At 44.3% G+C, this 17,866-nt stretch overlaps 1 protein-coding gene across 1 annotated transcript; it reads right to left on the bottom strand.

Annotated features, from left to right (window-relative positions):
• Positions 1-1,855: 1,855 nt before the first annotated feature.
• Positions 1,856-4,454, bottom strand: LOC147123726 (uncharacterized). Its single transcript, XM_085975543.1, is given in 2 exon segments — positions 1,856-3,680; positions 3,682-4,454. Coding segments are annotated over 2 exon segments (2,568 nt in total). The 5' UTR covers positions 4,453-4,454; the 3' UTR covers positions 1,856-1,883.
• Positions 4,455-17,866: the final 13,412 nt, after the last annotated feature.

Consider the following 17,866-nt stretch of genomic DNA (forward strand, 5'->3'; position numbering starts at 1 on the left):
AATAAAGAATAGATTTGCCTTCCAAAGTTAGGCTTTATTAACTTTAAAATCAGCAGCATATCTTTCTACATCCAGTCCCAACTAAAGCTAGAAAAGGACTGAATTTAAGGTAGCCACAACACATCATGTGATCATCAACTACCAATGAGATTACAACACCTATCCCAAGGCAGTTAACAAACAACGAATCACAATATTTTTACTAATCAAGGAATAATCACCACAGGGGGGCAGGGGGGCATGGGGGGGGATATTGGGATGGTGTTCCAGAGGGTGGGAGCATGGAGAGGGGATCTTGCGATGGGATTCCAGAGGGTGGGAACACGGAGTGGGGATCTTGCGATAGGATTCCAGAGGGTGGTAACAACAGCCCGCCCATTCTTCCGGCAGCCATGGCTAGGCCTTATGACCGCAGATAAAATAGGTTCCATTATAGGCCGTATATAATAATTTCCGCTTGGTTATCAAATAATTAGGGCCTGGCCAAGGTCCTCCACTGGTTTTATTACGAATCCCTGTGGCATTTAGTAATGCGGTGTCCTCCCAGTCCGGCCTGTGCCGTGTTATATTGTACCTTAAAGTACAATAACTATGGCCAACACTTGGTCCTCTACTCTTACTCTTAACCAGGCACAATGGCTTACTGGTCTCCCTATCCCAGATGTATCAGTGAGGACCAGGGAGGGGGGCTGTCTAGCATGGTCGTACTTAGGCTGATACCATCCTTTGAGGGTGTCCAAATCGTACCCTGCCGAGGCCCAATGCCTCTGCCAGTCTTCATCTACTATAATCTTTCTGGGGCCATATAACTCATACCTGGTAATACTCCCATTTTGGCGTAAAATCCATTCCATCGTCTCTGACTCATTGAAGGGGATAGGTCTTAATGGAATTCCCCCTTTACTATGTATGGGAATATGGGCACAAACCCAACAACTAGAAGCGCTTACCGTTGTTGCGTACGTGTATGCCATATACAAAAATGTATTTACATACAATTCGAGCATTGCAGGTATTATAAGTGTCCCAAGGAAACATAGTCCTAATGTCCAGTTCCATTTACTGATGGGGTTGGTGATTCCTTTTCCTTGTTTCTGGAGTTCTGTCGCAGTGGGAGGCGTGGATCCATGTTGATCTCTCTTTCACCTTTACAGCAGTATTAGTTGCTAGAAGTACTTGGTACGGACCTTCGAATCTGGGTTGGAGACCGTTCTTTCTCTTGAATACTTTCACGTATACGTTGTCTCCTGGTTCTAAGTTATGGCACCTTCCTTCAGTTGGTTCAACCTGGGCTTGCTTGACCTGTTTGTGGAAACTGGAAATACACTTAGTTAATGCAATGCAATAATTCAACATATTTTCATCCATCTTGTGAATGTCCATCTGCTTGGCAGTGAAGGGTGCAGAAGAAAATGTCAGTCTCTGAGGTCGTCCCATGACGACTTCATGTGGTGACAGTCCTGTTGTTCTGTTTATTGCTGATCGCATTACCATCAATGCCAAGGGTAACAGTTCGACCCACTTAAGTCCCGTCTCGCTGCAGAGTTTGGAAAGTTTGTTTTTCAGCATACCATTATATCTTTCTACCAGTCCCGCTGACTGTGGATGATAGCTGCAGTGGAAGTGTTGGTTGATCTGTAAAGCCTTACACATTTCTCGCACAACTGTCCCAGAAAAATGTGATCCATTGTCACTTGAAAGTTGTGCAGGTATACCAAATCGCGGTTGTTGTATCCGTGTGTTAATAGAGACACTGAAGGCAGGAGTTGGTTTCACAGGTGTTTACTGAACAAAGTCTGGAGGGGAACTAACTGATACAACACAATATACAGGCTTATATAGCCCGAGTGGCCATTACCGGCATTACAGTACACAGGGGGCTCTTAAAGGCACATACACAACAGTGGTACAATTTCTTTTAACAAACATTTTGCAACAGTAACTGCATCATTCTTTTTACATGGAAAGGCTTCAATCCATCGTGAAAACACATCTACAATAACTAATACATACTTAAATCCTAAACATACCGGTAATTCAATAAAATCCATCTGTAAATGTACAAAGGGCCCTGTTGGATTTGGGTGGGAGGCAGCCTGTACCTTTTCCGTTTTACCTGGGTTCATTGTTTGGCAGGTAATGCATTGTTCACTAATTTGTTTTGTAATTGCCGAAATGCCTGGTGAACACCAAGTTTGTGTGATATAGTCTGCCATCCCCCCTTTGCCCGCATGTGTGAACACGTGGACACATCGGGCAATCCATGGGAGTATTGACTTGGGAGCCACCATGCGGCCGTCATGGTAGACCCATACTCCTTCAGGTGTTTTAAAACAAGAATCATTCACCCAAGCTAACACTTCGTCCGGACTGGCCTGTAATTGATAGGCCAAAACATCATCAATTGTGGGTGGGAGATTGTCTGGATCTTGATTTCTAAGAACATATGCAGACACTTGTGGCCCTGTATCAGATAAAGCAGCAGCCTTAGCTGCTCGATCCGCCCTATCATTACCCAAAGAAGCTTGGTCTTGGTTGCCTGTATGTGCTTTGCATTTAATAACAGCAATTTTTGTAGGACACTGGAGAGCCTTTAAAAGGTTATCAATTTGTTCAGCATTTTTAACTGTAGATCCTGATGAAGTCAGGAATCCTCTAAGTTTCCAAATTTGACCATAATCATGAGTGACTCCAAATGCATACCGAGAGTCAGTATAAATATTCACTGATTTTCCTGTAGCTAAAATACATGCTCTTGTAAGGGCAAACAATTCTGCTTGTTGTGCTGAAAAGAAAGATGGTAGTGAACATGCTTCGATAATTGAATGATCATCGGAAATGGCATATGCACTTTTTGGCGAGCCCTTTTCATCTCTGAGGGCTGATCCATCCATATAAAATATAAAATCGCTATTGTCCAGAGGAGTTTCTACAATGTCTATACGAGGCTTAGTGATAAGCTGAGTCACTGATTCACAACAATGTGGTGTTCCTTCCTCAATGGTGGGAAGCAAGGTGGCTGGGTTAAGAACGGAGCATCTCTGTATTGTTAGGTGAGGATTTGATAAGAGTTCTACTTCATACTTAGTACTTCGAGCAGGGGTCAAATGTTGTGTTGCACATTTGGTTAGTAAGACTTCAACTGAATGAGGGACAAACAGAATTGTACAATGGTTAAGCGTAACAGTTTGAGCTTGTTGAGCAGCATAATAGGCGGCTGCTAGGGCTGGCAGACAGCCAGGCAGTCCTCTGGCCACTGGGTCTAACTGGATACTGAAATATGCAAGTGGGCGTTGTCTATCTCCATGGGTCTGGGTGAGCACAGCCTGTGCAAACCCTGACTTGTGATGAACGAACAGATGGAAGGGCTGATTATAGTCTGGGAGTCCAAGCGCTGGTGCTGATAAAAGGGCTTGTTTTATAGCCGCAAAGGCGCTTTTGGATTTTCCTGACCAGACTAGGGGGTCTTCCTCTAATGGCATGGAGATGTCTAAAAGTGGATGCACTAGTTCAGCATATCCCATTATCCACTGTCTGCAGTATCCTGACATACCAAGGAAGTGCTTCAATTGCTGTTTGGTAGAAGGTAATGGTGCATCACAAATAGCTGCTACTCTGTCTTTAGATAATTGGCGAGTGTCACGATACAATTCATGCCCTAAATATTTAACTCGTTCTGAAACAAACTAGTTTTGCACGTGAGACGTTATGTCCTTTTTTTGCCAATGCCTGGAGCATTATCAAAGAGTCAATCTTGCATGCCTCTTGAGTAGGTGATGCAATTAGCAGGTCATCTACGTACTGTATGAGGGTTGACCCACCGGTTAAGACAATGTCCTGTAAATCATGTTTGAGGCACTGCGAAAAGATAGTTGGGCTTTCTGTATAGCCTTGTGGCAGCCTGGTCCATGTGTATTGGGTTCCTTTGAACGTGAAGGCAAACAGGACCTGGGAATCTTGGTGAATAGGAATGCTGAAGAAGGCTGAGCAGAGATCAATGACTGTATAATACCTTGAATTAGGAGGTATACTGGTCAGGATAGTGGCTGGGTTTGGGACCACCGGGTAGGCAGGGAGAACAGACTTGTTAACTGCACTTAGGTCTTGAACCAATCTCCATTTTCCACTTTCTTTCTTTTGAACTGGAAGAATAGGAGTGTTGCAAGGGCTCTGGGTTGGAACCAAGATTGCTTGTTCCAAGAGAGAGTCAATTACGGGTTGAATGCCAGTCTCTGCAGCTGCGGAGAGTGGGTATTGCACCCTTCGTGGCAGTGGGACAGACGGTTTAAGTGTCACCTTGTAAGGGTGGGCTGTTAACATCTTGCCCACCTCATTCGGGTGGCTGGACCATACCTGGAGAGGAATTTGATCAAGTAACCTTTCAGTTTCGGGCAATAGCGGAAATATTGGTGTGACTATTTCTCTTGCCTCAAATGTCCCTTGGAATTCCATGTCTTCCCGCAACTCTATTCCATATCCTTGATGATTAACATACTGTACTAGGGTGCCCTAACTTATTCTCCACTCCTGTTGAACTGCAGCTTTTGATAGGCGTAGGACCATCTGTCCTAGATCAGAAGATTTGAATTCATGTGCCACTGCTAGTGTACAGTGTGGCTTAGAGTCTTTTACCCTGAATAATTCCCATGCTGTTTGGGTCAACAAGATTGGTGACGCTATTCCTTCTTGCCCAATTAAAATTCTTCGGATTTTAAATGAATATTTCTGATGCAGAGAGGGCTTGTAATTAATTGCCACTTCTAGATCTTCTCCCGTTTTGTCATAATAGGCTGTACAGTGCAATTTATCATGCCAATGTCCCAAATTTAACTGCTTCTGGTATTCTGATACTGATCTTGTGACATACTGCAATGCTCCCACAGCCATCAGTAATTGTTTACTGAGGTTGTCATCATGATTAGTCCAACAATACAAAATAGGAGAATTGTGGACCTGCAATGGGTACATCCCACATCTGTCAGTTGGAACATGTACCTTCAGTCCTTTTTCCGTACATGATATCACTGCTTTCATTTTACACAACAAATCTCTTCCTAATAAGTTGATGGGAACGTCTTCAGATAATAAGAATGCATGCTGTCCATGAAAGTCTTTTATCTGTACATCCAATGGAGTGGACCATACCATAGTCTGGGTTGTTCCTGAAAGTCCTACACACTTGACACTCTGATTGGTACAAGGTGCTCCTACTGCATATTGTTTAGTCAAGACCGAATTAGTTGCTCCAGTGTCTACCAAAAATGGAACTTGTGTTCCATTCATATTTAAATTTATAAATGGCTCTTCTTTAGAATTTAATGATACTGCAGGCAATTGTACCACAGCTTGTTGTTCCTGGGCAATGTCTGGGGTGGGTTCTAAGTAACGTCATGCTGAACAATTTGGATTTTGTCCAAACTGTTCATTTGGGCCACTTTGATTTCCCCAGGGATTGCTAGTTGTCCAATTAGTCTGTGGACGAGTGTGAACCTGGGCTTGGGTATTTCCGTTTCCAGATACATTTTGTGGACCCTGCCAACCCTGATTTTGTTGGCGGGGTAATTGTGGGCAATTGGATTTCCAATGGTCTACTTGTCCGCAATGAAAACACGTTGAATTTCCTCCTCCATTCCATTGCCTTCTGCCTGTGTCTCTGCCTCTATTTCCAAATCTTCCTCTTGAAACCCTTTACCTCATCCTCTGGATTGTCCTTGATAAAATAGGGTAGGCTGAGCAGTTTCAGCACCCGTTTGTTCCATCAAAAGGGATATTTTGCCTTTACTTTCCCTATTTCTTTCTTGAATACCTTTTAGGATAGCTGTTAATTCGGGGGCAGTTTTATGTCTCCATTCCAGGCAAACTAGGGTCAATGGTTCCTTAAGTTCTGGTCTGAGACCGCTTACCAGGGCATTTATCATAGGGACTTGGAATGCTTCTTTAGTCATTCCTGAATGTTGGGTCATTACTTCTTCTAACCTAACTATATAATCCTCAACATCCTCATCTCTTTTCTGAGTAGTTTCCATAATTTTTGTCCAATTGGTTTTCTTTGGGAATTTGGTGTGCAATGCAATCCAAAGGTTAGTCCAAAATTGATCATTGGGCATATCTTCTGGAGTGCTGTTAACATTATTATGGAAATTTGTAAATCCTGTAAATGCTTGATCTCCCTCAACTAGGATTCTATATTTGGTGTCTCTTAACCAAGCTCTACATAATTGTTCTACATCGAATATATTGGGTCTGTGGCACACTACAACTGTTTTTAATTGTTCAATAGCTTTTTCTAACTGAACTGTAGGATCTGGCAATCCTTCAACAAGGAGTCTAAGTTCAGTTGCAGTCCAAGGCCTGTGGACCACTACAGGGGGTCCGGCCACATTGTGGACATTAGGAAAACGTCTCAAGGGGTAGGAACCTGCCGCATCACCATTTATCAGGTGGTTTTTGTCTTATGGGTCGGTTACGGGTATCATGGGGATGAACAGGTTCTCCTGGTTGATTACGGTTAGGTTGATTTAGGGGTTGAACGGGGTGTGCTGGCCCCGGAAGGGCTGCGGCTCCACCATCGTTACCTGGTGGGACTGGATCTGGATCATTTTGGGGGTTGTTTTGTCCCGCCTGAGGATCTGCAAGTCCTGGGGCTGCAGGTCCTGGATTTTGTATGTATGGTGGCGGTCGACCATAACCTGCCCAGTCCTCATCGTCATCATCACTAGGTTGGGGCAATTCTGGCCATAATGGAGCTGATGGCTTCTTTAATTTTTCCTGTCTCATTACCATTTGTTTAACTTTTTGTTGTTTACTCTGTTCCTGATTAACCTCATCCCTCTTTTTATTATGTTTACTAACTTCTATACTTCGTTCGCGTCGCCTCTCTGCTTCCTTTTTCCAATCGGAGAAGGCTGACCAATTTACTTTTTTTCCTTTTCTAGTTGGGTCCCTTTTTATGAGGCATTCCTCGAGACAGGTAATTCTGTCTCTGTTAAAGGTGCCATCTGGTGGAAATGGGTATTTCCCATTTCGGGTCCATCTGGACCACCTTGGCAGGTCATTGATTGAAACTTGACCGCAGTTTTGAAAAATATAACAAGCAGGGGTGCCTTTCTCTGGGATTTTACTAGATTCGGCACCCATTTTTAAATTTTTTTTTACTTAATTGGGACTTTCCTGTTGGTTAGTCTCAACTAGGTGTAATTTCTCTGGATCGTAATAACCCGTTTCCCCTTTGCGATTTTGCAACCAAGCTGCTGTAAGAGATGAAAAGAAATACGTACTAACAATAACAAGACTAATAATAACTAACGCGACAGACCACACAGGTAAACAAATATTGAAAACAGAGCTCTGGGAGAAGCGTCTCAGACCCCGCGGTCTGTGCGAGCACCTTCTCCCCGATCAACAAAATTCACAAGCTTATATACAGTACAAGACAGCACACCGATAGCCGTTATTATATTACTTATTCCTTAGGCCAATCCGGCCCAATTATATTCCTTCAAAAACAACCTAATTATAACTTTACATCGTTAGCCAAGCCCCTTCTTTCAGTTCTGTCTTTTATCTAAGTTTGTCCAGTTATCTGGATTGCAGGGTCCATTCTTGCTTCATCGTGGCGTCGGCCGATCTGAGTCAGTGACTCGTGATTGGACATGGCTCAAAGGTTAATCAAATATACCTTACATACATCCTCGTGACAGTTGTTACTTCGTAATCCGATTGTTCTGCAAATGTTAACCTTGTTATTGCAGCTTCTCATATCTCCACATGCTTAATCACTTTTGTAGTTCAGTTTCTGACCATCTGTTCCATTTGTGGCTTCAACTAGTTTCAACCGAAACTAGGTTGTCATGCTGTGTCGTTTGACTGCAACATTCAACTGGCTCAAATCCCAACCCTTCACTGAACAATAGACAATTCTCAGTCTGTGTTATTCACCACTGCAGAACTGAGTCCTTATACTTTAATGAAATCTCTGAAGGTCTCCTGCCTTCTGCCGCAAGACTCTCTCTCCGGCTTCTTAATCTCCGGGGGACCCACCCCCACTGCAGTATCAAACTTCTAGCGCTTTTCCTTTTATCCTTGGTACCTTTCTTAGTCTGGGATCACCCGACTTTACTGTGTCTTATCCGGACGGTCTATTTCAGGGCTCAGGTTTCCGAAATCGTCTCCTTTTCTGATAAACTGAAAGAGGAAATAATTACAAAAATGACAACTCAACCCTGGAAAATGAGTCTCAACTGATCGCAGTACTGTAGCCAGTAGCAAACAGAACACACTAGTTTTCAGACTGAGAGGGAATCCCTTTGGTGGCTAATGCCACTTATAACTGGCCAGTTAGGATTCGTTCCCAGAAAGATACCGTGTCTTCGTCCGTTTACTCACCGGTACAGCAAGCGATCTCGGTGGAACCTCCAAGAAATACTGTCGAAATCTCGACTCCAAGTAAGACTCTGAAACACGTAAGTACCGTCAGATAAGCAGAGCTTTATTTTACTTGCATACAAGGGGAGAGTACTCAGACAAGCGGCTGAAATAACTACTCCGACCAAATACAGTTTTCAGCTCATATTTATACAGTGAAGAAAACAAGTTCCATATGATCATGTATAAAAGTTAGTTAGTCAACTCTGTACAAAGCTATTTCAGTATTCATGCAGATAAAAAGAAACAGAATTTTTCATTCTTTGACCAGATGTCATTATCACCTCTCAGTTTGCAAGCGTACAAAACACGGTGCGGTTACCCAATAGTTCTGCAATGTATTGTTCTGGCAGTTTGTGATTAACTTATGCAATAGGTCAGAAGATTACGTTAATCGCTGCTGACTTGACTTTAGTCCAGCGGCAATGATACAAAAATACATTAGATGTCAAGTATCCCATCATGCACTAGTAAGGGCAAAATCATGTTTCCACAGCATTGAGTGTGGATTTTGGGAGGGAATTCCAGAGGGTGGGAGCATGGAGTGTCAATTTTGTGAGGGAATTCTAGAGAGAGTAGGAGCACAGTTCTGCCAACATTGAAAGAGAGTTTGACATCCCAGTGATCGTTTAATCTCTTACTCCACACACCATGGCAACTGTGTAAGCCGGGACTACATGGTGAGGTAGGAATACATCTTGGGCGGTAACACAAGACCAAAGACAGTGAATCAGCACTACGTTTTATACTCCTCCCGATCTTGTTATAAGAGTGTTAAATGGGCTGATTTGCTATTGGCCGTTTTGCATCATGGCCCAAGACGATTTTCTCATCCAGGTGCTCCTCATGTCCACTGTTGCTATGGCACAAATCACAAGGTGTACGCCGGATGAGATCATTTCAACACACCGGCCCACCTGCGGGCACAGCTCACCCGTTGGAGTTAAGCCAGGGAGCCGGTGTGACTCCAGAGGAGACGCTGCCCCAGCATTACTTCGATCCTTTCATGGTCATTCAGCCTGCACTGGCCCGCAGTGGCCATCTGTCCCTAAATGTACTGGGCCCAGATATCCTCAGGCTGTAATCCCGGTAATGATCCTGGGATCACACCTGCTGGTGACTCCCAGTGCTGGAAGCAAGTCCCATCTTATTGTTATTACAGGGTAAATTAATTTTAAACAAATATCAGATGACGCAAGAACATCGGGCAGACAGAGAGACAGGTAATTACCTGGGTTAATTCATTTGTTTTGAAGTTCATATTACATACATAACATCATTAAATAAACAAACATTAATTATTTTTACAAAGTTGAAAGTTAAAACCTGATCTTGAGCTGGCTTTTTGTATCCTGTTCTCCAAGAAGGGTAATGTCATTGATTTAATTGGCAAGAATGAAGTTCTTTGGTGGGGGAAACTAGTTGCCTCTACAGCACTTACCTGAACAAGAAGCAGCAGGATGTAGAGTTATTATAGAAACATACAAACATAGAAGATAGGAGCAGGACTAGGCCATTCGGCCCCTCGAGCCTGCTCTGCCATTCAGTGAGATCATGGCTGATCATCCAAACTCAGTACCCTGTCCCTGCCTTCTCCCCATATCCCTTGATCCCTTTAGCCTTAAGAAATATATCTAACTCCTTCTTGAATATATTTAATGAATTGGCCTCCACTGCCTTCTGTGGTAGAGAATTCCACAGGGTCACCACTCTCTGGGTGAAGAAATTCCTCCTCATCTCTTTTCTAAATGGCTTACCCCTTATCCTTAGACTGTGACCCCTGGTTCTGGACTCCCTGGCCATCAGGAACATCCTTCCTGCATCTAGTCTGTCTAGTCCTGTTAGAATTTTATAAGTTTCAATGAGATCCCCTCTCATTCTTCTAAACTCCAGCGAGTATAAGCCCAATCGACCCAATCTCTCCTCATACATCATTCCTGCCATCCCAGGTATCACTCTGGCAGTACTGTACTGGGAGTGTCAGCCTAAGTTTTTGTGCTCAAGTCTCTGGAGTGGAGCTTGAACCCACAACCTGCTGATTCAGAGGTGAGAGAGGGTGCTGTCCACTGAGCCACGGCTGATACCACAGCTCCAGTGTGTCAATGCCTCTATCGAGTCCCTTATACCGTATGGGGCCATTTAGAAAAAAGTGTGAAGGAAGAACATTGTTTTTTCTCTCCATGAAACCCACTGAAGCAAAGAAGATTCAACTGTACTATCTGTAATATAAGGATAAATGTGTATGGGTCGACAATAATTTAATATACTCATTGCAGAGAATGGGCCCCACGCTAAAGGAAAGAAGCTGTTGGTGTTCGGGGGAGTCCAGAACCAGGGGTCACAGTCTAAGGATAAGGGGTAAGCCATTTAGGGCCGAGATGAGAAGGAATTTCTTCACCCAGAGAGTGGTGAACCTGTGGAATTCTCTACCAGAAAAGGCAGTTCAGGCCAATTCAAGAAGGAGTGAGATATATTTCTTAAGGCTAAAGGGATCAAGGGATATGGGGAGAAAGCAGGGACAGGGTACTGAATTTGAATGATCAGCCATGATCTCATTAAATGGCAGAACAGGCTCGAGGGGCCGAATGGCCTACTCCTGCTCCTATCTTCTATGTTTCTATGTAACTGCTGTCTGTGAGAGTGTACTGGTTCATTCACACAAATAGTTTGATTTCTGGAGCAGGAACTGCATGACGGAGCGAGTCACTCGGGCCGAAGGGCCTTATCTCGATCCCAACTTCCTTTATTCTTATATTACAGAAAGCACGGCCGAATCTTCTTTGCTTCAGTGGACTTCACAATGTCTTATGGAGAAAACAACAACAAGGGCCCAGGAATGCCGTTCGTAGGCCTCCCGCGGGCGGAGGGCTGCGATTTGGAAAAATCTCCGCTTGGACCAGAGGGCTCCCGGGAGGTGCAGAGTTCCATTGCTGAGCCTCTTCAAACTGCCGGTGTGCAGTGCCCGCGTATCCCAGGGGCGCAGGTAGTTCGCAGCGTCCCTGGGATCACGTGGGCCATGGGGAGCCAATCAGAGCAGGGAATCTCCATTCCTAGATTTGACAGGAAGACCTGTCAAATCTATGAATAGAGATCACCCCCCAAAACATAAGTAAAACTTCAAATAAATTTTTTTTTAAATCACATTTTTAAAATGACTATAAATTACATAAATTAACTATTTTAAACAAAAATTTAAATTTTTGAAAAAAAAAATTAAAGTTTTTAATGGGGCTAAAAATAAACTTACCTTTCTTTAAAGTATATTACAGGAAACGTTGTTATATCCGGCACCGACGGGACCGAGCTGTTGCCGATCTATCAAAACTGCCGGACATACCAGCGTTAATGTTGAAGCATACGGAGGTTTTCATCTCCGTATCTGACAACAAACACTGTTGCTTAGCAACAGCTTCTAAACAGTCGGCCCGTACCTTAGAAGCGTCTCTGTAGCTTAGCAATGGCTTCAGAGAGACTTTACAGACTTTGACTGTTGAAAAAAAAGCCACGAGAAGAAAAAAAAACGAACAAAACGGCTCCTGATTTCTGCCGGTAGATCGAGGTTTCCAGACATACAACCTCCGGATAAAGCAAAGTTTCCTGTAAAATGATAAATCTGTGGAAACATTTTTTTTTTTACTTTCTTCAACTTAGCCTGGTAAAAGCAGGCCTTATACCTGCTTTTACAGGCGAAAGAATTGTAAGTGTTTTCTGTGGGCAGAGGGTCTCCAAAAAACGGAACTCTACACCCCCAGAGGCCCTGCTCCAGCGCAGGCATCCGATCTGTCAAGAGCTTTCTTGACAGATCGGAAATGCCAGTTTCCAGCGCATGCGCTGTGCATGCCTAAAACCAGCATTTCCGTTGTCCCTGCGGGTGAGTACACAGCGCGTACTCACCCGTGGGGATCGGAATTTCTGCCTCAATCCTACTACCGACCCTGACATCAAAGTGTAGATGTGAGGAGTGGAGATAGGGGTAGGAGGGCCGCAATCAGACATGCTCTATTCTACGCCCCTTAAACAAATCTAACAGCTGCCCTGCATCCCCCAGAGCAAAAAACAATTACGTAATGCAAGAATTATCATTTTGTTAAAAAAAACAAGTGTGCATTGTTCTCCTTATTTGAGGCGTGACCCCTATTTACCCTCTCACACTTATAGGTCCCTGTGTGACCCAGTGCCACTGATTGCTGAGCTAAACTGTCGGCCAATGGATGGGACAATATGATTTGCTTAACACTAATGGCAGCCAAAAGCAGTTGTTCTTTACTCTAGCTACAGAGCTTGAGGGGTGGTTACATTTCCGGCGATACAGCGGAGCCAAGAGAGGATTGTCTGCAGTGCAATTATGCTTCCCCAACACAATGCATGAATTACACCATCAAATTGTGTCCTCTCCAATCAGGGGAATAATAATGGATTATCGAGCTCTTTTTCCACAATAACAGTACCTTACAAAGACATTACGCATTGGTCAATGCTGATATAAGGAGCAGCGGTTTAGTCATTAAAACAGGTCCAAAGCGACTGCCACTGTCACATTTGTGGCATTTGAGCTTGATTGGCATAATGTCAAGTCATAAATTATTAAAGATATATATTGCGATACATCCTAATCACATCAAATGAACAGCAGAAGAATCATGCCACGAAAAAAATATAAAATCAAAATGTCCTCACTTTTCAGAATTTCACATGACTGAACTCAATGAAGTAGAGACACCCCCAGGGGAACCTTTAATTGGTCAGAAGATAAGGCAGGTACCAGAATTTGCAGTGAGCTCCGTAAACACTCCCCCTCACCCACCCACCCCAACCCCGCCCTCCCCCCCCAACGCTCCCCGCCTCCCTTCCCCAACCTGTTTCCCTGTTAGGAAACATTGGGCTGTGCTTTATCACTCTTTGCCTTTATGCGAAAGGCACTATATCAATGCTAGTTGTTGTTGTTATGTAGCCCATATCCCACGAATGAATTAAAAAAAAAAACGTCTGGGTCTTTAAGCTGCTATGTTTCACAGAATAGAACCAGGTGGGTTTTAAAGAAGTATGCTTGGAGTTTTTACTTTTTTTTTCCCCTTCCGGTGCTTTGAACAGGAATTTCCCACTTAGCCACATATGGTTAACTCTGAATAAATGTTAATTTGCTCAGTGATTAACTTTTCGATAAACAGATAAAGTTCAAGGCGTTAATCATACGTGTTTACAGTTACTTCTTTGTGGAAAGCATTGCATTCCTCATAGGTGGGCCTTTATAGTTCATCCTTCCTATTATACAGGCTCCAGTTGTGTTTATTTAAGCATGCTTACACCCTTCACAGCAACAATGAAATTACACACTGAACACAATTGAAGACTTCAGAACCATTATAGTATTTGGAATCCTTTTTCTTATGACAGGTAATAAAGATATACTTTGAAGCTATTCCATTGTAATGTTTTGGTGTCAGAGAAACCAAATACCTGTAGCTTTGAAAGCCTTGCAGGTAAAGGAACCCATCTCCCCACAGATTCATTAAGGCTGCAGAGATTGTGAGGCACGTCTCCCATGCTCTTCCTTTTTCAGATCAATGAAACATACGAAAATGACGGGCAGGAAAAGAGACCAGCTGGTCCGTCATGTCTGCCCCACACCATGATGCCCCGGAGCATCATAACTGGACACTTCCTTATCCCCCTCCGAGTCGACCCCCACCCCCGCCGAAGCCATGTAACCTCCTGGGAAAGATCACCTTCTGCTCATTATCCAATCCAACCCACTCTTTTTCTGTTGATTCCACTCTGCTTTCCAATAGAAGCGCTAAATCTGCGCTGCCAGTAAAGAAAGAAAGAACTCGCATTTACATAGCACCTTTCACGTCCTCAGGACGTCCCAAAGCGCTTTACAGCCAATGAAGTACTTTTTAAAGTGTAATCACTGTTGTAATGTAGGAAATGCGGCAGCCGATTTGCACACAGCAAGCTTCCACAAACAGCGATGTGATAACAATCAGATAAGGAGCGACACTCGCGAGAAGCACATGACGAAAACTTGCATTTATATAGCGCCTTTAACGTAGTAAAAATATCCCAAAGCGCTTCATAAGAGCTTAATCAGACAAAAATTGACACCGAGCCAAAGAAGGAGACATAAGAACATAAGAAATAGGAGCAGGAATAGCCCATATGGCCCCTTGAGCCGGCTCCGCCATTCAATAAGGTCATGGCTGATCAGGGTAGGATAGGTGACCAAATGTGACCAAAGAGGTAGGTTTTAAGCTTGGTCAAAAAGGTAGGTTTTAAGGAACGTCTTAAAGTGACCGGGAATTGTGGGCGTGCAACCCGTGATTTTCTGTCAATTCATTTCAATGGGTGGACAATCACAGGCTGCGATTTCTTGCCATGTGCTCTCCGTGAGCGCTGATGCCTGTTGGAAACACGGTAATGTCAAATCCGCCCCGCTGCACAACCTTCATTCGGCTCATGCTGCCGGAGCTGAATCATTGCATTCTGAGCCTCTCCACGGGGCGATGAAAAGCTTGATGCCTTCCGTTCGTCAAAGTCACAGAAATTCCAGCACCCCTGCTTCGGTAAAGCAGAAATCCAGCCTGTTTATCCACAAAGATGCAGAACCCATCCCAAATTGCAGGGATGAGGTCTTCATCACAGTCGGGCTGGCCACCCGTGCCTCTAAGGGTGCACGTGCAAACACTCCCCTCCTCCCCCCTCCCCACCTCACCCTACCAGGACGATCCTAAGGCCCTTCCATAGCCTACAGAAGATGTCTTATGGAATCATTCGCCTGTTATTTTAGTAATGGCAAGTTCTGAGGCTTTCCTTGTGCCTTGGCAGAATTCATGCCAGCTCTGCTGGCTAGAGTTCTGTTATGATATTCCAGTAGGAAATAAATAAAACAGGACAAAATTAATTTTATGTAGTGCGATAAACAGAAATTACAGTGAGGATTCCTAACGAACAAACCTGAGACACAGAAGGATTGCAAGAATCTTATTTTCAGCTGTAGGGAACTGGAAGAATTTATAATCTCAGGTTAACCTGAAAGCGTCACTTCCAAGCCTCAAATATAATAAGAAAGATGGGAAAAAAAGTTGGTACTTTAGTCAGGTCACATGGGCTGCATATCATTCTCTGAAACAAATAGTGAAAATAGTTGGAAAAGCTGGGAGCAAAGGAGGAACCCTCAAGAAATTTTGGCCCCAATTTTCATATTTGACGCTGTGAGAATTCTACAAATATTTTGTGTACCCATTGATGGAATACGGCTTGGAAGACTGTAAGGAAAACTCATCTCTTCTTCCTGGACTCACTACATCTAAATCCATGGAGACCAGTGAAGAAGTGACCAGAAGTTTAGAAGAATGAGAGGTGATCTCATTAAATGTATAGAATTCTTAGAGGGCCTGACAGGATGGATGCTGAGAGGCTGTTTCCCCTGGCTGGTGAGTCTAGAACTAGGGGGCATCATCTCAGGATAATGGGTCGGACATTTAGGATTGAGTTGAGGAGAAATTTCCTCACTTAAAGAGTTGTGAATCTTTCAAATTCTCTACTCCAAAAGGCTGCGGATGCTCAGTCGATGAGTATATTCAAGACTAAGAGCGATAGATTTTTGGAGACTAAGGGAGACAAGGGATACGGGGATAGAGCGGGTAAGTAAAGTTGAGGTAGATCAGCCATGATTTTATTGAATTTGGGAGCACGCTCGAGGGATCGTATGGCCTACTCCTGCTCCTAAATCTTATGTTCTTATGAGATTTTACAAGGGCCTATGTGGAGCATTTCCTGGGGTAGCCCAGGAATGCCCTAGACACACTCCCTTAATGCAGTGGAGGTGATCATTAGACCACCCAATCTCCCTGTAAAGGAACTTAGGGCAGAGGTTATGTGAGAAAGAAACCCGGAGCAATTGGGTTCTGCATCCAATTCCAGCCACCTGGTCTGTGATGCACTCCTTCTTCTGAGGCAGTCCCTCAGAACTGAGGATGACTTGCTTCCACATTAAAAATGAGTTCGCAGGTGACTGATGAGTCCAATGCGGGACCTACAGTCTCTGTCACAGGTGGGGAAGACGGTGGTTGAAGGGGCGGGTGGGTGGGGTGCTTGGGTTGATGTGCGCTCCTTCCGCTGTTTGCGCTTGGCTTCCGCTTGCTCCCGGCGAAAAGACTCGAGGTGTTCGGCGCCTTCCCGAATGCTTCTCCTCCACTTTGTACGGTCTTGGGCCAGGGATTCCCAGGTGTCAGTGGGGATGTTGCACTTTTTCAAGGAGGCTTTGAGGGTGAACTTGAAGCATTTCCTCTGCCCACCTGGGGCTCTCTTGCCGTGTCGGAGCTCCGAGTAGAGCGCTTGTTTTGGGAGTCTCGTATTGGGCATGCGGGCAATGTGACCTGTCCATCGGAGCTGATCGAGCGTGGTCAAAGCTTCAATGCTGGGGATGTTGGCCTGAGCGAGAACACTGACGTTGGTGCGCCTATCTATTGTAAGGGGAATAGATAGGCACTTCTGCGGCCGCAAACGAGGCTCCAGGATGGTGTGTTGCCTCCCTGGTGCAAGGGTCAAGGATGGCTCAGAGCGGCTGCAGAACATCTTGGAAGGGGAGGGTGAACAGCCAGTTGTCATGGTGCATATAGGTACCAACGATATAGGTAAAAACCGGGATGAGGTCCTAAAAGTTGAATATAGGGAGTTAGGAGGTAAGTTAAAAAATAGGACCTCAAAGGGAGTAATCTCAGGATTGCTACCAGTGCCACGTGTTAGTCAGAGTAGAAATAGAAGGTTATTTCAGATGAATACATGGCTAGAGGAATGGTGCAACAGGGAGGGATTCAAGTTCCTGGGACATTGGAACCGGTTCTGCGGGAGGTGGGACCAGTTCAAACCGGACGGTTTGCACCTGAGCAGGGCTGGAACCGATGTCCTAGGGGGAGTGTTTGCTAGTGCTCTGGGGGAGGGTTTAAACTAAAATGGCAGGGGGTTGGGAACCTGAGCAGGGAGACAGAGGAAAGGGAAACAAGGATAAAAGCAAAATATAGGAAGGAGAAAAACAAAAGTGGCAGTCAGAGAAATCAATGGTTTAAATCAAACATGGCCACAGTAAATAATAATTCTAATAGGTCTAAGAGCCTTACAAAAACAAGCCTGAAGGCTTTGTGTCTTAATGCGAGGAGCATTCGTAATAAGGTGGATGAATTGGCTGCGCAAATAGAGGTAAACGAATATGATTTGGTTGGGATTACGGAAACGTGGCTCAAGGATGGTCAAGGCTGGGAACTCAACATCCAGGGGTATTCGATATTCAGGAAAGATAGGCAAAAAGGAAAGGGAGGTGGGGTAGCATTACTGGTTAAAGAAGGGATTAACACAATTGTAAGGAAGGATATTAGCTCTGATGATGTGGAATCTGTATGGGTAGAATTGAGAAATACCAAGGGACAGAAAACGTTAGTTGGAG

The sequence above is a fragment of the Somniosus microcephalus genome, chromosome 2, assembly GCF_052327205.1.
Source record: "Somniosus microcephalus isolate GS21.2 chromosome 2, FLI_Smic_1.0, whole genome shotgun sequence".
Lineage (NCBI taxonomy): Eukaryota > Metazoa > Chordata > Chondrichthyes > Squaliformes > Somniosidae > Somniosus > Somniosus microcephalus.